Source organism: Pleurodeles waltl, chromosome 7 (genome assembly GCF_031143425.1).
Source record: "Pleurodeles waltl isolate 20211129_DDA chromosome 7, aPleWal1.hap1.20221129, whole genome shotgun sequence".
NCBI classification, from domain to species: domain Eukaryota; kingdom Metazoa; phylum Chordata; class Amphibia; order Caudata; family Salamandridae; genus Pleurodeles; species Pleurodeles waltl.
The window spans coordinates 461,396,812-461,422,326 of NC_090446.1; the positions used below are offsets into that span (position 1 = coordinate 461,396,812).

Below are 25,515 nucleotides of genomic sequence, written 5' to 3' on the forward strand. Positions count from 1 at the left end.
CTTCCCTCTACTCTGAAACAATCCACTCTATGCAACTGCACTCTACACCTCTCTATTCTACTGTGTTACTCCATCATACACCACTCCACTCTAAGCCACTCAACTCTATGCCGCAACACTGCACTCTACTCCACTACATTCTATGCCACTCTACTTGCTCTACACCACTGCACTCTGTGCCACTCTTCTCTAAACTGCAGCACTCTACGCCACTATACTTTACTCTGCAACACTCTTTTATGCCTCTACACTCTACTCTATTGCACTCTATGTCACTGCACTCTATGCCACTATGTTCTTCTCTGCACCTATGTACTCTACGCTACCCTACTCTACCCCAACTCACATGTGCCCTTCTCAACACGCACTCACCATGCAAGCTTTCACTGAAATATGTGACCTTTTCATCACCCTTGCACGACATTGTCTTCCTCACCTAGACCCGGCTAAGCCCACATCCCCCCAGACATTGCCACAGCAATCCCCGGCGGATATAAATCACTCACAAGGACCGCGCCAACAAGCCGGATGGAGGAATAGCCATCATCCACAAACAGACAATACAGTGCACCACCCTACATCACCACCACCCCTATGAAACATCTCAACTTCCAGCTCCACACAGATGACAAAACAAACTTAAGAGGCACCCTCACATACTGACTCCCAGGCTAGGGCTCCAGCTTCTCCAAAACCATTACAAACTTCATTGCGCCCCTAGCCTTAGACTTCAAGGACTACATCTTCCTCTGCAACCTAAATTTCCACATCGACGACCCTAACAACCACAACACCTCCTCGACAGTATGAGCAGCCTCGGATTGACCCAGATTGTCCACAACACTACATACACCACAGGACACACGCTGGGACCCATTTTCACCTACAGCAACCGCGCCAAAGACTGCCCTGTCACAGAACTCACTTAGACCGACTACTCCATCGTCCACTTCAGTATCTCCAGTCCTACCACTTCCACCCTCGAGATGACCAGCGCCCCCAACTGGAGGTGGCACAAAATCTCAGAGACCAGCTGGGCAGAAGCCCTCAACACCTCCAACGCTGCTACTGCCACCAACCTCGAGCATGGCGCACAAGCAAGGACACTTCCAACAGAGCATCCTTTAAGACCTCCCTCAACTTCTACTACTGCCTGCTGGAGGGCAAAAAAAGAAGACAGCCCTTTCTGCATGCATCAAAACCAGCGGCAACAACACCAAGGAACTTTTTAACCCCGTTGAGGAATTCTCCACTTCGGCTGCCAGCAAAAACAACATCACACTCTCTCAGAAGCTGTGTGAAAACCTCGCCCACTTCTTCCATGACAAGATTGCAACCTTATACAGAAAATTCGAACCCCAACCCACACCTACGGACTTCCTCGACAGATATGCTGTCACTGTAACCGCCACAAACCACACACGGACCACCTGGAACATCCTCTACACCCAGGAAATCACCTCTGCCATAAAATCCATCCGGTCTGGAACTCCCACAGACCCGTGCCCATACCGCATCTTCAACCTTGGAAACAAAAGGATGGGCCAGGAACTCACAACCCTGGTCAAATTCTCTATCACCGCCGCAACATTTCCTGAACCCTGGAAACACGCCAAAGTCAGACCACTAGTCAAAAAAGTCTCAGCTGACCCCAGCAAACCCCAAAACTACCAACCAGTCTCCCTTCTCCCATTCCCAGTGAAGGTACAGGTAAAGAACATCAACAAGCAACTCATGACATACCTAGAGCAGGACAAGGACCAGCTACTCAATGCATCCCAATCCGAATTCCGCAGCAATCACAGCACAGGAACTACCCTGATCACATCCACAATGACATCTGAACCCTCCGAGAAGGAGGAGAAACAGCATCTTTGATCCTTCTCGACCTCTCAGCAGCCTTTGACACTGTATCTCACCACATGCTGATCGAAAGACTCCACCACATCAGCATCCAAGAGGACACACTCAGATGGATCACCTCCTTCCTTACTGGAAGAACCCAGAGAGCCACCTCCTACCTTTCAGCTCCAAACCCAAGGAGATCACATATGGTGTCCACCAGGGCTCACCCGTCAGCCCCATGCTCTTCAACGCATATATGACCCCGCTGGCCAACATCGTCAGATCCCATGGTCTTAACATAATTTCCTATGCAGACGACACCCAACTCATCCTTTCACTCACCGACGACCCCTTCATCACCAGAACCTACTTCCACAGATGCATAAGCGTTGCTGACTGGATGAAGAACAACTGCCTGCATCTGAACACACACAAGACAGAAGTACTGATATTTCAATCAATCAAATATTTGTAGAGCGCAACTTATCACCAGGGGGATCCCAAGGCGCAGAAGGGGGAAGCGGGTAAGTTGAAGAGCCAGGTCTTGAGGTTCTTCCTGATCTGAGCCAGCGAGGGTGACAGCCTGAGTTTAAGCAGCGCCGTGTTCCACATCTGCAGAGCGAAGTAGGAGGAGGATCTTTCTCCAGCCTAGGGATGGTTGTGAGGGCTAGTTGAACAGAGCTGAGTTACCTGGGTAGTGCGTAGAAGGAGAGGCGCTGGTTGAGTTAGGCAAGTCTGATGTTGTGAGGGACTTGTAAGCGTGTGTCAGGAGTATGAAAGTGATGCATTTGTTGACGGGGAGCCAGTGTAGGTCTCTCATGTGGATGGAGATGTGTCTGTGGCATGGGATGTCCAGGATAAGTCTGGACGCGATGTTCTGTATTCTCTGAAGTCTTGTTTGGAGTGTCTTGTTGATGCCGGCATAGAGTGTGTTGCCGTAGTCGAGTTTACTGCTGACATGAGGTTCTTCTCACGTCAATGGGTATCCATTTGAAAATCTTCCGGAGCAGGCGGCGTGTGTGGAAGCACGAGGATGAGACGGCGTTGACTTGGCGGGCCATGGGAACTGCCCAGATGCCAGTTCATGTTATCCTATGGACCACCGGTTACTCATCATATCATTACGTTTTAAATGCTATCACTGGGTCGTATATGTTTATGCATATATGTCCTAACTCATAGTACAGTGCATCATGCCTATTGGGCTATGGAGGCCTGCCTTAGGGGTGACTGACCTTGACCTGTACTATGAGCAGTAAAGGGACTCTGCCTGCACCTGGTGTGGGTGGAGTCGCACTCGAGCAGCAGGCTGCTCGTGCAGGCTGGCATGGCAGCTCTGCAGTCTCAGGTCACACAGGGTGGCACAATCACCACTGGAGCCTAAGTGACCTCTTTACCACCCTTGCTAATAGGGACTTACAGGGGTGGTAAAGTCCTTGCCAACTGGCCTATGCAATTCAACTTACAGTTTAAGGGAAAGAGCATAAGTACTTAGGTCTGGTTAGCAGGCCTCAGTACCCTAACAGAGAAAAAATAGCATCAAGCAGCAAAAAGAGGGTGGTGACCATCCAAAAAGGGCAGTTTAAACTATATATTTTTTTGTGTTGCCCAAAAGGTTTTTACATTGATTCTCAATTACGAGTCTTTTTTGTCTAACATTTCCAATCATCAAACATTTTATAAATCGATGTCCCAGAAAAATGATATTTAAAATGCCCACTACACGGGCAAAACGTTCTGCAGTCTGCGTTCATTTTTTTAAGTCATACTATTATGAAAACCTCAACGATCGTGATATCAGACTGGAAGGAATTACATCAAAGCAACTGCGAACGTTACATCATGGATACTGGCGTCTTAAAGAGGTTTTTTTAACACAATCAAAAGTTAACGACAACAACAATTATGTGAAACGACAGAAACAATTATATGAAAAAGAGGGGTCGACTTATAGCATAGAAGGCTTGAGAAAGTAAATTGCAACCTAACGGTATCAGTTCACAAAAGCTGGACAAACCAATTTTTTAAGGCTTGTGATAATAATTTATCTCTATTATGTAAACATTATAAATCGACCTATGGGGAAGACTTCTCTTAAGGAGCATGTCAGCTTTCCAAGTTAAAATTACCCACTCTCACCTAAGAGCTATATAGTTCAGTTACTCAAACAAATTTCAGAACTGGAAACCAAAATAGTCATTCAGCAATTGACAAAGTAGAAAAGGTCAGGGAAGCGAAATGTATAATCTCTTTTCGGAAGAGCGTCTTTCGGCAATCATTAAAATTTCAATGATAATTTCCAGGGCGACAAGAGAATGCTCCCCCCATCTATCGCCATTTGGCAAATAAAGTCACAGTGGTACTTTTTCAACAGGCAAAACTACATTATATAATTAGGGTAATTTGTTCATATCACATTAAATAGAAACTACAAAATGCTCGCAATAAACATTACCAATTAACTGACTGCTGCTGATGCCTACATCATTGATTAATCCGTGCCATGTCATGTACTGAATCTTAGATACCTAAAACTGCAACTCAGCCATAAGACAATAATACTTAGTAAGTATGAAAGTTTACAGTAAGAGAAATTGCGGAGTTCTTCCTAAATGCTTTTAATGTATACCCAAATAATAACAAAAATGGATGAGTGTAGAGGCCAGGCGTACAAGGGCAGCTGCTGTCAAGCATGAGGAGCTAAGTGCTGGCGATCTTTGGAAACAGTAGCAGCAACACATCGAAAGACTTTTGGTGGCCCTCAGACCTAGGACCCGCACCCACTCCCTCCGAGCGCACCAGAAACCTCAGAATCATCACTGACAACAAGCTCACAATGAAATAACAGATCAGCGGTCTCCTCCGCCTGCTTCCTCACTTTGCGAATGCTACATAAGATCTTCAAGAGGCTACCCCTACACAAGAGACTCATCGTGACAGAATGTCAGCACTAGCTGACTGGACTATGACAATACCCTCTACGTAGGAATTGCTGCACACCTCCTACAGAGACTTCAGACCATACAGACAGCCACAGGCAAGCTCATCCTCGGTCTTCCCCAACAAACCCTCATCACACCCCACCTCAGGCAACTCCACTTGCTCCCTGTACAGAAGAGATGCCAATTCAAGCTACTGACCCACGCACACAAGGCTCTACACGACCAAGAACCGGCATACCTTGACCACCGCCTTATCTTCCACCAACCGTCAAAAAGACACTTGCCCTTTCCTCTGCATCTACAGAAGTAGAAGTGGAGGGCACTCCTCTCACACCACAGAAAAATCTTTAAATAGCTTTCCCACGCACCTCCAGACCAGCACCTCAATTCCGGAATTCTAAATGGACCTCAAGACCTGGTTGTTCAAATAAGGCTCTGGGATCTGCAAGCACCTGGATACCCTAGCGGGTGATCTGCCGTACTTTATAAATCCTGATTGATTGATTGACCACTCTACACTATGCCACTGCACTCTACACCACTCTGCTCTACATCACTGCACTTTACAACACTCTATTCTGCAGTATCGCACTCTCTCCCACTGAACTCTATGCCACTCTACTCTGTGCCACTGCACTGTACTCTGTACCACTCTACTGCATGCTAGGCCACGCTACTCTGCAGCACTCCATTCTACACTATTTCACTCTAATCTACTCCACCCTACGCCACTGCAATCAACGCCACTCTACTCTGCACCCTAAGGCACTCTAGTCTACTCTGCACTACTCTAACCTACACCACTGCATTCTACGATGCTGCGACACTCCACTCTATGACTCTCCACTCTACAACATACTACTCTACGCCACTACATACTACTCCAGTCTGCACCACTTCACGCCACTCCCCTCTATCCAGCCATGTTGAACAACAGCCACACTGGAGTACAACATGGCTCAAACACATTGGCAAAGCCAATAGCTCTTGCATAGGCAAGACTTATTGGCTTTGCCAATCCTTGTTTCAAAATCTGTTCATCTTAACCCAGGTGCTTAATTTCACTTTGAATGCAGGGTGAGTTTTTGTGTTTATGTACAGATCTCTTTAAGACTGCCTTCTGCATGAACAGTGATGTTTGTGAGAACACTTTGCAGGTCACAAAAGATGGAGGTTCCCTGTATATTTCACTTTTTTGTTTTTGGTCAATGAGACTGGCACCTCAGAGGCACTGTGAGAGTTTACCTCTTGACTGGTTTCAAGACTAGCAATCCACTTCCATTCGAGACACCAGCTGTGGAACAATGCACAGTCTAAAGTTGGTTTGAATGATTGAGAGGCACAATACCCTGATATTTCTAGTAGCACCCGAACCCCACTTGAAATGTCTGGCCTATGGCATTCTAAATCATGTCTTTTAACCCTTATTAACTGTTGAATCTTTGACTGGATTTAATGGGGTTGAAGTCTTGAAGAAAAGGCTCCAAAGTATCTGTTTATTCGATTTACATATTTTAGGGGCTCCTCCATTTCAATAGCTTTTGACTTCTTGTCTGTGTCCAATTCTGCAAAAGTAGACTCTTACTGAAGTCTTTGTATTGACCTTGACATGAAGGCATAGAAATGATCATCCCCTGCCTTTGAGGACAAGACCAAGGCTCAATGACTGAGATATGAATGAATGAAAACTCTCCCTACTCAGGGGCCTGGAATAGCTGCAGCCCAGTTTAACTGGACGAAAACAGAGCATGTCTCCTACTCTAGGAGGGACAAGGATATTCCAAAGGAACCAAAGAAGAGTGTCTTTACGTGTGCCAACAGTTCCTCCTTGGCCTGTCTTCTGGATGCCTATCCTACAAGCTGGTAGTGACACCTGTGTCTACAGCCTTGTGGTGGACAGGTGTGTGGCTTGAAAAAAAGGATATTAAACCTGTTCTTCATCTGGCATGTTCTGTTTTTCCTTGCAGAACAAGAAAGAAACTTGAAGGGTTTGTCCTGAGAAACTTAAAGCATTCACCCTATTTCACTGTATACCTATCAGGTGTTTTAGTGTCCGTGATTGCTTACTCACAACTCCAAACTGAACCAGCATCCTATGATAGTGAGACATATGGCCTTTAACAGGCACTCTAACCATAACTAGGGTGACCCAATGGCAGTAGTAGATTTCTACTAGTCCAGTTGGTGTTTACAGAACCATGAGTACCACTGCCACCAGAAATCCATGCTGCCCCTGCTATACGTCCTAAAGTAATATTTGGACAGTGGTAAATGCCACTACTCATCACATATGGTCAACAATGACACAATGCCCTGTGTGACAGAGAAGGCCCCACAGAGACTGTAACTTCAATGTTGCAAACAACTTTCTTTTCAAATAAATACATGAACATGCCAACTTATAATTTGGTAGAATGTCCTATTAGCATGCCCACATTAACATGATTAAGAAGTAAAAACTCCACCTTCTCCATCCATGAACTTTTCCAGGAACTCCTCCCAGGTCCCGGGGTGCGGGTGCACCACTGCCATCTGGTAGAAATAGAAGTAAGACACAGCAATATCCTTGGCATTGCGGGCAACATAAATAACCTGTGGAATAAGGAGAAGATACACATGATTGATTATCCAACTGTTTTCAGTAATCAAAGTCAAAACAAGGATCAAAGCTAAGGACCAAAAACACCTCTAACAACATCTCATCTCTGACCCTTCACATCTCATGAATGCACCCTTCATGCCCTGCCCTTGTTGAACAGTTCTAGGGGTCAGATACCTTACAGTCTTTGTCCCAAAAGGTCTTTGGAAGAAGCTGGACAGGTAGATGGGTTTTTATCACTCGTGGAGAAGGGGCTGCAGTCAAAATCTCTGTTCCTACAGAAAAAGAGAAGAGTTACATGTAGATGGCTCTGAAGTTTTCATTAACAAAAAAATGCAAGATTCCATCACAACAAATTTGACTACTTCATTCTCTAAAGCTTCAGGCAGCCAGCAGACCTAAAGCTCCCCACAAAGCCAGAACACCTGGCAATGGCTTATAGGGGAGCTGTTCTGCACCTTTATTTTTAGCTCTGCAACTGCAGCTGTCCTACAGAGTTTCATACAAATCCCACACCACAAGCACTCCAAGTATTTACCTCTTCCTCCTACCGCTCCATCATATAAACAATAGACTAATAAAATGGGCAACAATGAGGCTATCTCAAAACACTTACCGAGAAAGTTCAAGTTCAGCTGCCCCCCGCTGTGAGCAAAACTCATTCTGGGCCTCAGGAAAGAGGACCAATATCTGGCAACACACGGAAATGTGCCTGCTCACCATAGATGAATGTATCACATACAAATGCTCATACCAAGTCTACAGATGCTAGAGCAGTCAGGCTCTCAGCTACCAATAAACAAATTCCACATTTGTAAGCCTCCAGAATCCCTAAATTCTCAAATACAAGCCCATTTCTACAAGCTAAGAGTGCTCTATCCTATGAGGACATAATTTAGAGTACCTCAGCCCATAACTTTAACATTTCCTCTCATTGTCTAACCATCTTAAAAACTTTCATCAAAAATTCCAGACTTGAATGTATTAATTCTCATAATTATCCTCTGTATACAGCAAGCCATGAATGTCTACAGATGCATACATATGTAGTGAATTATATAGATTCTGTTCAGCCTCCCACTACAGCATAGACTCTGTACTAGCTGTCATAGCGCCTCCTGCTGGAGGGTACCTGATGGAACACCAGGCATAGCACCTTCCAGGAAAGGGACCCGATTATATATGGCATCCCGTTTGCATTTTTCTGGGTCGCAGTTGTTCATGATCAGGTCTACAATCTCACTGACCCATGTAGTTCCTGCAGAAAACCAGGGAAACACCAACGTTAGCAGTGACAGAAGCATCATGATACTTGCAGTATACCGCAAAGATTCACATTCATAAACGGTCTATTGTGTGCTCAATACTGTTAATCTTTTGGAGAATCCACCACTTTGCTTTGCTCAATGGCATAAAGTATTAATGGGGGGCTATGCATCAAGTGGGCGGAGGTCCTGCAAAATACACTTAAACTCTTGCCAGGGAAATGGACTGGAACTTGACTACGCATGCTTTGGTGCTGAACGGCATATGATGTTGGGTTGGACAGAGAGGGCTTGATCTCTGTGACTTAGGATTGGGCAAAGCGACCACCTCTAAAGTTGTACGCTGGTGCTGGACTTCCAAATACCTGGGACTAGACATGATGACTTCAACTGACATGGGGCTGGACCCTCCTTTGGCTTTACAGTACACTGTCTATTACCTCAAGATGAAGCCTCTCTGACATGGTGTTTGACTTTTCTTCATGAGATCTGGGACTGGACATTTTCTTACGTAGGTCTAGATCACTTTTGGTCTGGAACTGGGTGTTCAGATACATAGCTGTCTGTGTAAGAAGCAGGACATTTACAGTGGAGAGATGAGACCTAGGCTGGAGAGGGGAAGAGCCCTATCTCGAAAAACTGTTAAATGGAATTAATAAAAAACAGGCGACTGATCTCATGTTAATGGGGAAGGAAACTATATTATGAAAGTGAGAAGGATCATAGTATGGAGGCAGGAATCTTCAGAGAGGTGATAGAACTCAGTGATGAGAGGAGGAGCATGTCAACTCACCAATGGGTTCTTTCAAATTTCCAAGGATTGCTGCCTTCCACCTCTGAACCTAATGGAGATGTGAGACATATCCTGCTAGGAAGGTGGTGAACACAGAGGAACTAATGAGACAAACCCTGTCATGGGAGGAGTAAGAGTGTCTGGCTCCCTGTTCTTCGTTCCAGCAAAAAAATAAGAACATAGCTATTGCAACCTTACCTGGGTCTATCTGTATGAGCCCATAGCTTCCCACAACCGGATAGTGATGGGTTAAATTTTCACAGGTAAATATCAAACACCATGGAGGAATTAGATCAGAGGCCCCACGACTCTGCTGTACAGGGCAGGTTGGTGAACCCTTCCAGCAGATTTGGGGTAGGTGTGCACTTTAGGTGCATCATACTTACCCGCCTTAGGGTAGGTGGCAATAAGTATATCATCTTCTCTAGCCTGAAACACCTCCACCTGCTCCCAATTTTCAGCAAAGTACTTGATTAAAGGAATTCCATGAATCCGCTTTGCCTCCGGGTGAAGGGTGGCCTCCATTTTCTCCAACCTGTGACAGATAAATTATAGTGAAGACCTCAACAATGTTATAGGTGCATAGACATAAAAGGAGGCAACAATGGCTATGTGTCGCATGACTATTCTTTGGAGCAACTGTACTGCTAACACATAAGAGTGCTCAAAACGAATCTACATACCTGTTGCCACAGTGTGTTTAGCCAGATCCCCAACCCAGCATCAACCTGTCCAATTAGTTCTGTAGCAGAGCATCACAGGTATACATTAAATATCCAATTTCACTAATTGTCCCCTAATCACAATATTGTCTCACGTGATACAATGTTCACTCCTATTAACTCTTCAATCAGAAAAAGCGATCCAAATGTTCATGTAGGATATCAAGTAGATTTTACTTCTTCATTTGATACATTTCAGGTTGATGAACGCCAAGCCCATGAAAACACATGTAGAAAGATGATATTTATGTAGATATCCTCAGCCAACAAGTGTTTCATCCCACTCATAGGACGTGCTCAAGGCTGATGGAGAAATAAATGATAAAAAGAAAAAAAAACTTTAGAAATATTTAATGCTAATATATTAGGAAATCAGTTAACCTATCCACCGAATGGAAACCATCCAAAAAGAAGTGTAAAAAGAATCAAAGGTGAATCAAAGTATGAAAAGAAGGCAGCTGAATTATTTCTGCATCAGTGCAGAATCAGAGATATCCGTGATGTTGCCAAATAATATTAGAATACAAGAAGAGTTTATAGGAGGCATATTTCGTATGATGTGTAAAAAAGAGGAATCCTAATAAACATGCTTGTCCAAGATGCCAAGACCTATAACGAAACATTACCTACTTCAGAGAGTAATCCAAGCCAATAGCGTTCCAAGTACAATAAGGACACTTATATTCTTAATTGTCCAAAAATGAGTCCATGAATTAAAAAGAACCATATTAGATATGTGGTGCTTATTAGTAAACAAGATCACTCAACAGAAACCTAAGGGTGACCAAACGTGTTCAAACCCAGTAGTCCAACAATTACCCACACCAACCTTATTTGAGTATCTTTCCAGAATGTATAACGTTGAGATAGTAACGACATGCGATAAGTCCCAAATTTCTTAAGTTATAATGGTCGAAGGCATTAGTTAGAACAAGTCGCCTGTCCTAATATCGACCAAAAAAAACAGTATGGAAGAGCTGACCTCCGACTATGACATCAGTGGCAAACAACCTCAAACCACAGCCACGACCCAGTAGCCTTTGTCCGTCCACAGTTGCAAAGAAGAAGTTCTCTATGCAAAGTGGAATTGCCTCTTTGTGACTGGATGTTTACTTCTGCCAATAAAACAGCTTAGAATGGTGCCTTTCATTAAATACCACATTATCAACTGTGCTCAAGGAAGGCAAATCTACATTCTTAGAAGCAGGATACCTGACAGTCATGTTTTTCACAATTTGTATAAGCATCAATAAATAATGGGACACTAGAATATTTGCCATAATAGTTTCAGAGCTCTCTGTCCAAGTGACGCATTTTCCCTAAATTGTCCCCCAGTTGGGGTCGCATTGCAGTAAGATGACGACGTATCACACACTAGAGCGGGCCAATACATAGCCTGTTTAAAAGTAGATGCGATGTGGGCTGATTGCAGAAACTAAAGGTACAGTGGTAAGTAAACCCTGCACATAAGTGGGAAAGAACAGGCTCAATCCTTTTCTGTTCTCACAAGTGATGGACTAACCCAGCCAGAATGGAGGACTGCCCATACATTCTCCTTGCAACTTTCAGTTTATTGGCACCCGTTTTTCTCGTCACAGGAACCACAAACAAAATAAAAGTAGGCCTCTCGCAGACGATTTACTCCCGCTGCAAATCGAATTCTGCTCTGCCCAAGAGTAGCTGTTGCAAAAGCAGCTGGTATTGACATCAGTGGTACTAGGGGCCCTGGCCCTGGCGTACTAAGGGTGCTCTTACGTTCTTAGGACAGTGCTTACTGCTTAAAGATAAATAATAGTTATTTCACCATCAGTAGGTAGCAAGCAATGCGAACTGTCGTAGTTGTAATGTCGCTGGCCAGTGATGTAACTGGCCAGCCGACACTGTAATGTAAAGGAGGGGTGTTTGGGTGTTGTATAACACCCAAAGTGAAGTCCCCAGATGTTTCCGAGGGACTTCACCTTAACATTTGGTTTTGTTGGTTTGTTCCATGGCCTCCGGCCCGGAGCTATATAATATAGAAGAGGCGTGGCTGGAGGCATTCAGCACTCGCGACGCAAGGCGAAGCCCCGTGTACACGGGCTCATCTTGCTCCAGGCCGGAGCCAGCCACGCCGCATTTAAACAACAAAGCACTGAGTCGCGTGCATTATTCAGATAGACTCGCGCGCCGTGCGATGCGTGTTAAAGCCCTTTTCAGGGCTTAAACACCACAAATTGGCGACAAGGTAGGCGGATCCACGCCTATAGGCTCGAGCCCTGCTGCGGCTGCGTTTCCATCGCGGAGCTCGTGCAGCGGGCAGGTAGCCACAAGAAGAGGCACAATCTAAACAAGGGGAAGATAATTTTTTTTTTTTTTAAATAAAAAAATAATAGAAACGACCTTACTCAAACTGCCATGTTGGACTGATCAGTTGAGGAGGAGTATCGACCTTACTCAGACTGCTTTGTTGGACTGATCAGTTGAGGAGGAGAATCCAAAGGAAAGCGGCAAAACAAAAGGACATACCGGGACACAGTGAGTACAAGTGCCGCCAGAGCTAGTAATTCGTCACACGCACAGGAGCAAGAAATCTATCTAACATCAGCCCAACAACAATGTCTGCCATACCCCAAGTAGAACCCTTTGTGGTAGAAGGGGCTCCCTCTATGCAAGCACCCAAGTGGAGGGAATAGGTAGAAAGAATGTTACTATTTTTTGAGGCCACGAAAGTAGCAAATGACCAAAAACGTGCCATGCTCATCCACATAGGAGGTAAAGACATATATAAAATATAAAAAAACCTCGTGGAAGATGCGCCCAAAACTCATACGACACTCATAGCTGCCCTCAACCGCCACTTCGAGCCAATGGTCAATACTGATTACGAGAGGTTCATATTCAGACAAGCAAGACAACAGATGGATGAATCGCTAGATGCTTTTCACCTACGACTAAGAGAACTGGCGGGCACGTGTAGATTCAATGATGAGACTGAAGAAGTCCGAGGACAATTAATAAAAGGGTGTGCCTCCCTCCCCCTCAGGGAACGCATCTTAGAGGAATCCGGGAAATCATTACCGGATATTCTACAGCTGGGCCGGACAAAGGAGCTGTCAAAAGCCAGGGCTTCACACATGGAGGCGGCGTTGCAATGTCCCATAAAAGAAGAGGTCACCAATGCAGTCACGACACCCCGGAAGAAAGCCCTACAAAAAGTGAGTGGTCCACGCCCCAGACAATGTGGGTATTGTGGGGGAGTACCACACCGAGCCTCTGAGTGTCCGGCAAGGGGAAAAGTATGCTCTAGCTGCGGCAAGATAAATCATTTTGCAAAGGTATGCAGATCCAAAAACACCCGAGGGGCAGCCGTCAACATAGCACTCGAAGATGTCCCTCCTGAAAAGTCAGAGCGAGGGAGCGACATGGATGATGACGAAACGGTCATTCATGTCGTCCACTCCTTATTTGCGGCCACACCGACCAGCCATCGCCAAGCGCAACTTCCAAAGTGCCAGATACTCATGGGTCATCACGAAGTGGTTGCTGTAGTGGACACAGGAGCATCCGTAAATCTACTGGCAGCAGAAGAGCATTGCCAAATGTCCCCGATTCCAGCATTGACCAAGACAAATGTCAAGGTATATGCATATGGACAGAGCACCCCCCTCTCCCTGAGGGGTATGTTCCAGACAACTATCACCCACGGACAACAGTTGATATCGGCAAAGGTGTACGTGACTGAAGGAGGAACTGGTATGCAGTTAGTCTGTCAGGTGGCGGAGGAGTTACAAATAGTGACATTTGCGCTCAGCATCCACCAAGAATCGGTGACGGAGTTGGTAGCCAGGTACGATGGAATCTTTAATGGCATTGGGTGTCTCCGAGGCCGGGAGATCAAGCTCCACATTGATCACACAGTTCAACCGATAGCTCTCCGCCATCGGCGAGTGGCGTTCCATCTCAGACCCCAGGTGGGGAAAGAATTAGACAATCTGGAGAAAGCAGGGATCATTGAGAAGGTTTCTGGACCCACCCCCTGGGTATCTCCCATTGTGGTAGGCCGGAAGCCCAAACAATCAGGCGAGGTGAGAATCTGTGTGGACATGCGTCTCCCAAATGCGGCCTTCAAAAGAGAAAGACATCTGACCCCTACGATTGATGACATTTTGGGAGAGCTCAGAGATTCTAAATGGTTCTCGAAGCTTGATCTCCGGTCAGGGTATCACCAGTTGGTGTTGGCCCCGGAATCACACTACATAACAACGTTCTCTACCCACGTGGGGCTGCGGAGGTACAAATGTCTGAGTTTCGGAGTGTCCAGTGCGGGGGAAATATTCCAAAATGTTATCCAGGAGCTGTTGGTGGGTCTGCCGGGGACCATAAATGTCAGTGACGATATCCTTGTCCATGCCTCCACCATTGCGGAACACAATGCCCGACTACAAAAAGTCCTACAATGCATTCAGGACTCAGGACTCACTTTGCATCTGCAAAAGTGTGAATTTCTAAAGGAAAGGATACAATTCTTTGGGTACATGTTCTCGGAGAGTGGGGTTGCCCCAGACCCCGCGAAGGTAAATGACATTAAGGAGGCGCCACCGCCCACCACAGTTACGGAGGTCAGAAGCTTCCTAGGGATGGTAAATTACTGTGGTCGATTTATAAAAGACTTATCTAATCTGGCCCAACCTCTGAGAAATCTCCTTAAGGCCTCTGAGTCGTGGCAAAGGGGGTCTACTGAACAAACAGCGTTTGACAAGATCAAAGAGGCTTTGTCAAGCGACACTGTGCTGAAGTATTTTGATCCAAGAAGAAATACCAAGGTCGCCGTTGATGCGGGACCTAAGGGTTTAGGTGCTGTGTTGCTTCAGGAACAGGGAGAAGGAATGTGGGCTCCTGTTGCCTATGCCAGCCGTTCGCTCACTGACACTGAACAGCGTTATTCGCAAATTGAAAAGGAAGCCATTGCGGTCCACTGGGGTTGCAAGCATTTCCATATCTACGTGTACGGCCACCCGTTTGTCGTGACCACTGATCATAAACCATTGCTTCCGCTGTTCAATGGGACCGCTTCCAAGCCACCTCCAAGAATTGAAAAATGGATGCTACAATTGCAAGATTATCGGTGCCAGTTAGAATATCGTCTGGGGTCCGAAAACCCGGCTGACTATCTGTCGAGATATCCCAGAAGTGCCTCAGAGGTGGAAGTTCAAGAAGCGAAGGAAACTGAAGAATATGTGAGATATGTGACCGATAGGTCTCGGCCTTTGCCAATGACTATGGGTGAGATCGTACAAGCAACTAAGTCGGATGAGTGCCTGCAGAAAATCATCGCAGCCATACAGAGTAATCAATGGCACTGTATCAAGGGCCAATTGCTGTTGTTGAACATTGAATCTCAACGTATCCTTGGAAGTCTATATAGCGTGAGGGGTGAACTCACCACTGACCCTCAAGGGTGCCTGTTAAGGGGAAGTAGGTTGGTTATCCTTCATCCCTCACTGCCAAAGCTGTTGAGTTGGCACACAATGGCCACCAAGGGATGGTCAAAACGAAGAGCCGCCTCCGATCCAAGGTATGGTTTCCCCTCATGGACGAAAAGGTTGAACGGTTGGTCAGATTGTGTCGTTGGTGTCAGGCTACCGGTGAATCGAGCAGGCCTGTTCCCATTGAGACTGAGCCGACCCCAACAGGTCCATGGGTCTCTGCAAGTCTAGATTTTGGCAGTTTACCTGATGGCCGCCACACTATGGTCATCATTGATGATTTCTCGAAGTATCCTGAGGTTGAGATTATTCCTACCCTCAAGGCGGAAATGGTGATTTCTGGGCTAGAGAAAACGATGGCCACTCATGGTCTTATTGCAGAAATTAAGACTGACAATGGTCCGCCGTTTCAGAGCAAGGAACTGGCTGAGTATCTAAAGATCACTGGTACCCGTCATCGCCGGATCACCCCGCGTTGGCCTCAAGCCAACAGGGAGGTAGAGCGGTTTATGAGGACTTTAAATAAGGTAATAAGAATTGCAGTGGCCAGTGGCCAATCTGTTGAATATGCCATATTCTCGTTCTTGCGGAACTATCGACAAACGCCTCATTCCACCACAAGCCTAGCTCCTAGTCATGTTGTGTTTCGGAGGGCGTCTGTTGATGCTATTCCTCATCATTCGTCTTGGGTTCCTCAGGAGATGGCCCGAGACTTGGTTCAGGAGAAACGGCGGATGTCGAATCTACGGGTCAGTCGTGCTCAGCGAGCTGCCGCGTCTGACCTGCAAGTGGGAGATTATGTGTTGCTCAAGCAGACCCTGCCGGGTAGTATGTTTCGTACACCTTTTTCTACGGTCCCATGGAGAGTTGTTCAACGGAATGGGTCTGCTGTTGTTGCCCAACGTGGTACTGATACTGTGACCCGCAATGTGTCATTTTTTAAGAGATTTCATGACGCAGGAGACTCTAGAGATGAGAGTGTTGGTGATGCCGATGAGTGTGGTTCAGGGTTTGAGGGGCCTGAAGAGGGTGTTCCACAGTGTGGTCCGCCGGGTCGCACGGTGGGTGGTGCGGGGCCTGTTCCGACTGAACCAGTGACTGGTGGCCCAGCTACTGAGGGGGTTTCTCAACGATACCGATCTGCCAGATATGGTTTGCGGGGTAATCCCTGTCCTTCTACCCGTCTACGTGATCATCTGTGTGATTATTGACTTCTTGTTCTGTTTGGCGTTTTGTTGTTTTTGCATTTTGTGGAGGAATGTAATGTCGCTGGCCAGTGATGTAACTGGCCAGCCGACACTGTATGTAAAGGAGGGGTGTTTGGGTGTTGTATAACACCCCAAGTGAAGTCCCCAGATGTTTCCGAGGGACTTCACCTCAACGTTTGGTTTTGTTGGTTTGCTCCGTGGCCTCCAGCCCGGAGCTATATAATAAAGAAGAGGCGTGGCTGGAGGCATTCAGCACTCGCGACGCAAGACGAAGCCCCGCGTACACGGGCTCGTCTTGCTCCAGGCCGGAGCCAGCCACGCCGCATTTAAACAACAAAGCACTGAGTCGCGTGCATTATTCAAATAGACTTGCGCGCCGTGCGATGCGTGTTAAAGCCCTTTTCAGGGCTTAAACACCACAGTAGTCTTGAGCAATCGTCAGTGGCTCATAAAATTCAAGCTCTCCTTCACCACTCTTGGCTTCTTGCAGAAGATGCCGTAAGTGTGACGGTAAGTCTAGGTGTGGCTACAGTGATTAGGGTGCCACAAGACTCACACTGCATCTACCTGATGAAGAAGACCTAGTAGGCCAAAGCAGGTCTGTGATTGCTTGTTTTCCCCTCTAGATGGGGCCTGTATTTTCAGTCTGGACTGTACCTAAAGGTAGCAGAACAAGACACAGCTGCATAGAGGGGCACAGTGGGTGAAAAACTATGAACTAGAATGAGACCTCGAAAAAAATGCCAGTGGCACATATTAATTAAAGCATTTTTCCATCACTTTGTTGGTTTTGCAGTTCTTAATGGGAGGCGTTTTTTCAAAGAAATCAGTCCCACTGACAAAGTAATTCCAAAGGGTATGTTCCCTGCTGTTTTAACATTCCTTGTAAGAACAACCAATGTACAGGAAGAATGTAATAAAAATAGAAGCAGTGCTGTCTCTGGAGGTAAAGACGAATACAAGAAGCATGCCCTCTGGCTTACTTTCTATGACTTACACAAGTAGCATGAGGACACGAGTCTGCGTTTGGAAGCACGAGAAAGAGGAATGTCACAAGCTGGAGATCACATGCTTGCATATTTTCTGCAGTTTTTTTCATTTCTGTAGCGGTAAGTTCTGAATATTCAGAAAACAGACGTTTATGTGGCCAGCAATTCAAGGGCCACCATACCATAGATGCCAACTCGCAGGGTGGAGATTTCAAAATAAAAATCGGGAGAAAGTATTTCCCCCATTGACATATTGTTGCAGAGTCCCAGTTAGTCAGTAGACAGATAAATAAAGCCATTTATGCTTCAACTATGAAGAGCCGGCCGCCTGAATTGGGTCTGTTGGCATGTATGCCATATGACCTCCCCAGTCCACATTGCAAAACACACATCTTGCTCAGTCTGCACTGCCTAGGAACAGTCATCTGACATTATAAATGTCATCACTCATCTGATAATATACACATCACCTATCTAATCTGTATTGCCCATGACCCAGTCATCTCACTATATACACATCCTGCATCCAGTCCTTACTGCCCATGACCCAGTTATTTGATATATTCACATGCCTATACATCAGACAATATACACATTACCTGACTATGATCCAGTCATTTCACAAGACAAACATCAACCGATAAACTCAGCAAGGAAGTGGCAACTGCACTTGAACAACATTTGTTTTGAATGTTCTGTCTTTTAGTATAGTAGCATACTTGTCAATATTGGTGCTATTTATATTTCAGCATGTAAGGAAATGCCTCTTTTTGCATGTTCACCCCCACATTTTGGGACTGAAGTTGCTGTTTTCTTTTTATTCTGAGAGTACTGAGGCCTGATAACCAGACCTCAGTACCAGTGTTCTAACCCCTTATAAAATATTTGCCGAATTGGTTATTCCCAGTAGGCAAGTACAGACTTACTTATAAGTCTGTAGTACATGGTACCCAGAGTACCAAGGGAACGTAAGGTAGAGTATCCACTCAAAGCTGCAGCACTGATTGTGCCACCATGGATGTGACAGAACACAAAATGGCTCCCAGTCTGACACTGCAGTCTAGAAGAGCTGAGTTTGCACTGCTACTTCGACTTTGCTATTTAAACCAATGGCAAAACCACCCCTTCCCTTAACAATATAAGTAGGTCTCCCCAAGGGAAGACCTATTGAGCTGTATGACAGGGAGCTGTATATTATCAAGCAGGACACATATTTTTCATATGCCTTAAGAGCAACACTTCGAAATTTTTGTTTTGCTGTGCAAAAGTTAGTAGCCCCTTTTGCTAACACAGTTACCGGCTGGCACCTTAGCCTGGCTAACTCGTGAATGGGACTACCTGACTGGGTACTGTAAAGTATGAAATAATCAGACCATTAAACACAACCTGATGCCCAGGTCGAATTAAATGTCACTATTTACTCTGTGACCTAACTGGTCCATGGGCCTCACATGGGCACGAGCCAACAGACAGCTTTCTGTCCACATGGAGAGTCATGTGAATGACTCCCTGGCTTAGGAGCAATAGCAGCCCGCAGAAGGGTGAGGTGTTACCTACCCTTATCAGGAAGTCACTTGAGCTGTTAGGCCAAAAGGCAAGATTCAATGGGGAAGCCACCTTTGGTGGGCAAATGTCGATAACACTCCAGAGAGGCTGCCTTTTATTCAGATATACAGGCTGGAGACAGGACCAGAGAGGGAAGGACAGTGCCCAAACTGTTTTTTTTCCATTGGTGGGTAGCCCCCAGGTAGCCACACTTCTAGGATTGGCTACCAAGCTCCTCACAGTCGAGGAAAGATTAAAACATCTTGAGGGTGACTAGAACAGTGCACCCTAGGATTGCCAAGTGCCACACTTAGCCAGATATTTGTCACCCAGAAGGAGGGGACCTGGTAGCCCATTGGCTAGTGGTCACTCGGTCCCCCAGGGCATTTTCCTGGGATATATTTGGCACCCTGAACTTCAGATCACACTGGAACTGGACAAGGACTGAATAAGAACTGCCCTGCTGCCCTTGCACCCACATAAAGAGATGCTGCACCATCTGCTGGACTACATCTGTTGTACTTTGGGCTAGTGAAGTTGGGACTGTGCCTGTGGCTTCTGGCTTGGGGAATGGTCATGCCCAAGACCAAAGTAATCACTCTACAAATCAGTCAGATCATCCCACTGAACCAGCTCCAGGGACATAGGAGCTGCAGAAGCCCTAACTGGCAAGTTGGTAGCCACCACAGAAGATCCACAGCTACCTGCTACCCCAAGCAACCGATCCTCAGTGATCACCCAAGAGGGACACCAGCGTCCCCCAAATGTTTTCACTCCAATCACTGTGTCCGGAGACAAGTAGCCCAGCAGCAGCTGTCTTAATGTTTTGAAGAAGAATTCAAGTTACCTAGACCTCTGTGGCCAAAATTCGCCCCACATCACTTGTGGACCGAGGAATCATGTAATTTATATAAAGCACGCTACTCACCCGTCAGGGTCTCAAGGTGCTAGGGAGGGGAGAACTACTGGTCGAATAGCCATGGCTTGAGGCGTTTCCTGAAAGTAAGTAGGACCTGGGTCTGGCGTAGGTGGAGCAGTAGGGAGTTCCAGGTCTTGGCGGCAAGGTGAGAGAAGGATTTTCCTCCGGCAGTGGTGCAGCGAAAGCGGGGGACGTAGGCCAGGGCTAGGCTGGCGGAGCGGAACTGGCGGATGGGAGTGTGGAAGATGAGTCTGTCGTTGAGGTAGGCCGGGCCTGTGTTGTGGAGGGCTTTGTGTGTGTGGGTGAGTAGTTTGAAGGTAATCCTCTTCGATACGGGTAGCCAGTGTAGGTCTCTGAGGTGGGCAGAGATTTGGTTGCGGCATGGGACGTCGAGGATGAGTCAGGCAGAGGCGTTTTGGATAAGTCGCATTTTCGTTTGTAGTTTTGCCGTGGTTCCTGCATAGACTGCATTGCCGTAGTCTAGTCAGCTGCTGACCAGGGCGTGGGTGACAGTCTTTCTGGTTTCGATGGGAATCCACTTCAAAATCTTGCGGAGCATGTGAAGGGTGTTGTAGCAAGAAGAGGAGACGGCGTTGACCTGCTGGGCCATGCTGAGTGCTGAGTCCAAGATGATTCCCAGGTTTTGTACTTGGGTGGTGGGTGTGGGTGCGGCTCCTATGGAGGTAGGCCACCAGGAATCGTTCCAAGCGGAGGGGTTGATGCCTAAGATGAGGATCTATGTTTTGTCTGTGTTTAACTTGAGGCATCCAGTTGGCGATGGCGTGTAGTCCATTGTGGAGGTTGTTTCTTGCTGTTGTAGGGTCTTTCGTGAGAGAGATGATCAGCTGGGTGTCGTCTGCGTAGGATACTATGTTGATGTGGTGGGACCTTGCGATGTTGGCGAGAGGAGCCATGTAAACGTTGAAAAGTGTTGGGCTGAGGGAGTATCCCTGGGAGACGCTACAGATGGTTCGGGAGGATTCGGACAGGTAAGGCGGAAGGCGGACTCTCTGGGTTCTGCCGGAGAGGAATGAAGAGATCCATTTGAGGGCCTTGCCGCAGATCCCTTTGTTGTGGAGGCGTGTTCAAAGGGTGTGGTGACAAACGGTGTCGAAGGCTGCAGAGAGGTCCAGGAGGATGAGCGCTGCGGTTTCGCCTTTGTCGAGCATGATCCTGATGTCATCTGTAACAGCAATGAGTGCGGTCTCAGTGCTGTGGTTCTTGCGAAATCTGGATTGGGAGGTATCAATCGCTTTGCTGTCTTCCAGGAAGCGGGATAGTTGGCTGTTCACGATTTTCTCAATGACCTTCGCTGGGAAGGGGAGGAGGGAGATGGGCCGGTAGTTTTCAGGGTCATCCGGGTCCGCTTTGGGTTTCTTCAACAGGGCGTTGACGTCAGCGTGTTTCCAACTCTCCGGGAAGGTGACTGTCTCGAAGGAGTTGTTGATGACAGCACAGAGATGGGGGGCAATGATGTTGATGGCTTTGTTGAAGATCTGGTGTGGGCAGGGGTCAGAGGGGGAGCCGAGTGGATGGAGGCCATGGTGTTGATGGTGTCTTCACTGTTGACGTGGGTCCAGGCGCATAGAGGGTTAACGTTGCTTGGTACGTTGGGTTCTTGGCTGTCTGTGGTTGGCTGGTGGGTCTGGGGTTTGAGGCTGAAGTGGATGTCTTCGATCTTTCGACGGAAGTAAGTGGCGAGGGAGTTGCACAGCTCCTGTGACAGTGGGGGTTTGTGGGAGCAGGGCTTGGGGTTGGAGAGTTCTTTGATGATGCCGAAGAGCTCTCTGTTGTTGTGAGCGTTGGTGTCTATGTGGCTTTTGTAGTAGGTTCTTTTGGTGGTGCGGATCAGCTGGTGATGTGTGCGGATGCCAGTCTTGAGGGCGATGTGGTTGGATTCTGTAGGTACAAGGCACCAGGTGTTCCCCATTCTTCGGCATTCCCCTTTTGGAGGCCTGTAGATCGGGGGTGAACCAGCTGGCCTTGGATCTGTGGTGGATGTCCGAAGGTTGTTTGAGTGGCGCGAGGGTGTTGGCGCAGTCGTCCATCCATTGATGCAGGTTGGTGGCAGCTGAGTTGGGGTCCCGGGTCCTAGGAGGAGGAGCCTGGGCGAGGGTGGAGATCAGTTGTTCTGTCGAGATTCTGTTCCAATAGCGCGAGGGTTGAGTGGTGAGGTGGTGAGTGACTGGCTTCTGAAAGGAGAAATGGATGCAGTGGTGGTCGGTCCAGTGGAGTTCAGTGGTGTGGCTGAAGGACACGTGGTTGCTGGCTGAGAAGATGGGGTCAAGTGTGTGCCCTGCGGTGTGGGTGGGTGACGTGACGAGTTGCTTGAAGCCGAGGTTGGCAAGGTAGTCGAGTAGGTTGATGGTGTTGATATTGTTGTTGTTTTCTAGGTGGAAGTTCAGGTCGCCAAGGAGGATGTAGTCCATTGAGGTGAGGGCTTGTGTGCTGATGATGTCGGCAATGTCGTTGCAGAAGTTAGGTCGGGGGCCCGGCGGTCTGTAGACCAGTGTTCCTCTGAGGGTGGTGTTGGCGTTGACGTGGATTGTGAAATGGAGGTGCTCGGTGGAGTTGATGGTGTCGTGGGAGCTGGTGGAGACTTTGATGGTGCTTTTGTGGACTATGGCCATTCCTCCTCCTGGTTTGTTGGTGCGGTCTCGTCTAGTGATCTTGTAGCCTTCAGGTATGGCTATGGCTATGTCTGGTTCCGAGACTGAATTCATCCAGGTTTCGGTGAGAAATGCGACGTCAGGTGATGATGAGGTCAGTAGGTCCCATAGTTCGAATGCGTGCTTGTGGACAGAGCGGGTGTTGAGCAGAATGCAGCTGAGGTGGTTGTCTGCGGCTCTGTGTCAGAGCCTGGTGGTTAGCATGCAGGTGCAGTTGCAGGTTCTGCAGGAGAAGGGTCCTTTGGTGTGCTTCGGAGGCGACTGGAAGCAGATGGAGGAGCGTCCTGGATTGAGGGCATTGAGGTCATTGGCTGTGTAGCAGTGATTGGTGGTGCGGGGGGCGCGTGGGCCAGGGGGACTGGCGCTGGGCGCGGATGGGAGCAGACGGGCTTGCCTTAGGCACGTCTTTGGCGCGTCCGCACCGTGCGTGCCATATGAGGGAGGTGGGAGGGAGTGGCAGGAGGGAGTGAATGGGAGAGCAAGGGGGCGGGGCCGCAGGGACACAGCGGCAGGAAAACGAAAACTGAGTGGAGGGAGGGGGCGGAGCCACGGGGACGCAGCGGCAGGGGCTGGGGGAGCGGAAAAGAGAAAATAAAAGAAATCAGAAGAGAAAAATAAAAGAAATCAAAACCTGGGCACCTGGCAAAGAGGCAGCGGTGAAGGGGAGCGACCTGCCTGAAGCAGGGTCAAGGGAATCACCACGAAGGTACCCCCACTGACCGCACAGCATCTGGAGCATCCTTGAGCATCTTTTCTTGCTGCATCTCCTTCATCAAGACCACTCCAATGTAGTCTCTGGTGGTTGTGTTGTAAAGTTTAGAATTGGACTGGAAAACACTCTGGTGGCCAGGTAACTGTCCACATCTACCCCATTGCTCCCTCCCCAGACCTTTATACCATCAGATTTGGTCACCCAAACCAGACTGGATTAGCCAAAATAAGTTGTACACTTTTGAAACATTTCTAAAGTTTTTGTTGACCACTGCTTGTTTGTCGTTGGATTGAAAAGTGATAATATCTTTAAAATCTGTATCTCCGGAACCCTCCATTGAAATTTGCTCACCAGGGTTTCTAAAAATTCATAAAAATATAATCCATGTTCATAAATTTGTGTCCTGGTTCTTTCGTGTAGTGTGACTTTCTTAATTCATTGTTTTGGTACTGTTAAATGCTTTCCACTAAGTTCCTTTGTTAAGCCTTGCTGCTTGAAGTCACAGCTACCCAGGATGAGCTAAAGGTTGTACAAATTAGCCTGACTGGACCCAAGACAGTTTTTGCAAGTGCATTCCACAGTAAGGCACAAAGCCATACCATACAATTAAACTGTCACATCGCTATTTTACAGTAATGCTGAGAATGGTTGTGGTAATAATTTAGACTCTAGTGTGCAGCTCAAATTAGTATTGAAGGTCCCATGTAAGTGTGATCAGAACAGGCTGATGTTGCCTGTGCATTCTGAATTTCATTTCCTGAGACACGCTTACTCCTTTTTGCACCGTTCCCTGCTTGTGTTTTAGGAACTGTCTATCTTAACGGTTCTGAATACCCTGTATAAAGTCATTCCTGACTGCTATAACTATGACTGTTTCAGCCTAAGCAAAAGGGAATTTAGTCACTGTTGCTCCCAAAATGTGCCCATCACGTGCCTTACCCCATCTGTGCCACATGCTGTTGCATGCATGGACCATATTCACTTATCAAAAGTGAAACAATCATTTTCAAAACCAATACTACTGGCTTTCATGTGGTAGTGCGAACAAACATAGGCATGCACAAGTGAAGTACGCACATTTGCATACATGCTGGTGTTGTGTGAATTAGCACGTTCAATCAACACATATTTCATTTACCAATGCTTGTCTTTTTGCTTTTGGCATTAACTATGGAGGGAAGAAATTATGGGGGTCATTCTGACTCCGGCCGGCGGCGGAAGCCGCCGGCCTGGCTGGGCCCGCCAGAATACCGCTGCGCGGTCAAAAGACCGCCGCGGGTATTCTGGGTTTCCCGCTGGGCTGGCGGGCGACCGCCAGAAGGCCGCCCGCCAGCCCAGCGGGAAACACCCTTCCATGAGGATGCCGGCTCCGAATGGAGCCGGCAGAGTGGAAGGGGTGCGACGGGTGCAGTTGCACCCGTCGTGATTTTCAGTGTCTGCATGGCAGACACTGAAAATCATGGTGGGGCCCTGTTACGGGGGCCCCTGCAGTGCCCATGCCATTGGCATGGGCACTGCAGGGGCCCCCAGGGGCCCCACGACACCCCATACCGCCATTCTGTTCCTGGCGGCCGAAACCGCCAGGAACAGGATGGCGGTATGGGGGTCGGAGTGGATTCCCCAGGGCAGCGGAGAACCGGTGGTACACCGCCGGTTTACCGTCTCTGACCGCGGCTGTACCGCTGCGGTCAGAATGCCCATGGGAGCACCGCCAGCCTGTTGGCGGTGCTCCCGCGGTCGTTGGCCCTGGCGGTTTTTACCGCCAGGGTCAGAATGACCCCCAATATCTTAGCCCACAACTACAGGAACCTTCATCCTCTGGGAAGAGGACCGAGTTTCACC

The 25,515-nt window shown here is 47.5% G+C and overlaps 1 protein-coding gene across 2 annotated transcripts in view; it reads right to left on the reverse strand.

Annotated features, from left to right (window-relative positions):
• LOC138304192 (sulfotransferase 1 family member D1-like) overlaps positions 1-25,515 on the reverse strand; it is a 203,212-nt gene that overhangs the window by 125,775 nt on the left and 51,922 nt on the right. For both annotated transcript variants that reach the window (XM_069244044.1, XM_069244043.1), the window contains exons 2-5: positions 9,831-9,979; positions 8,519-8,644; positions 7,564-7,661; positions 7,253-7,379 (exon numbers count right to left, since the gene is read on the reverse strand). In XM_069244044.1, the coding sequence (XP_069100145.1) occupies positions 7,253-7,379; positions 7,564-7,661; positions 8,519-8,644; positions 9,831-9,979 (500 nt within the window). The remainder of the gene's footprint in view (positions 1-7,252; positions 7,380-7,563; positions 7,662-8,518; positions 8,645-9,830; positions 9,980-25,515) is intronic.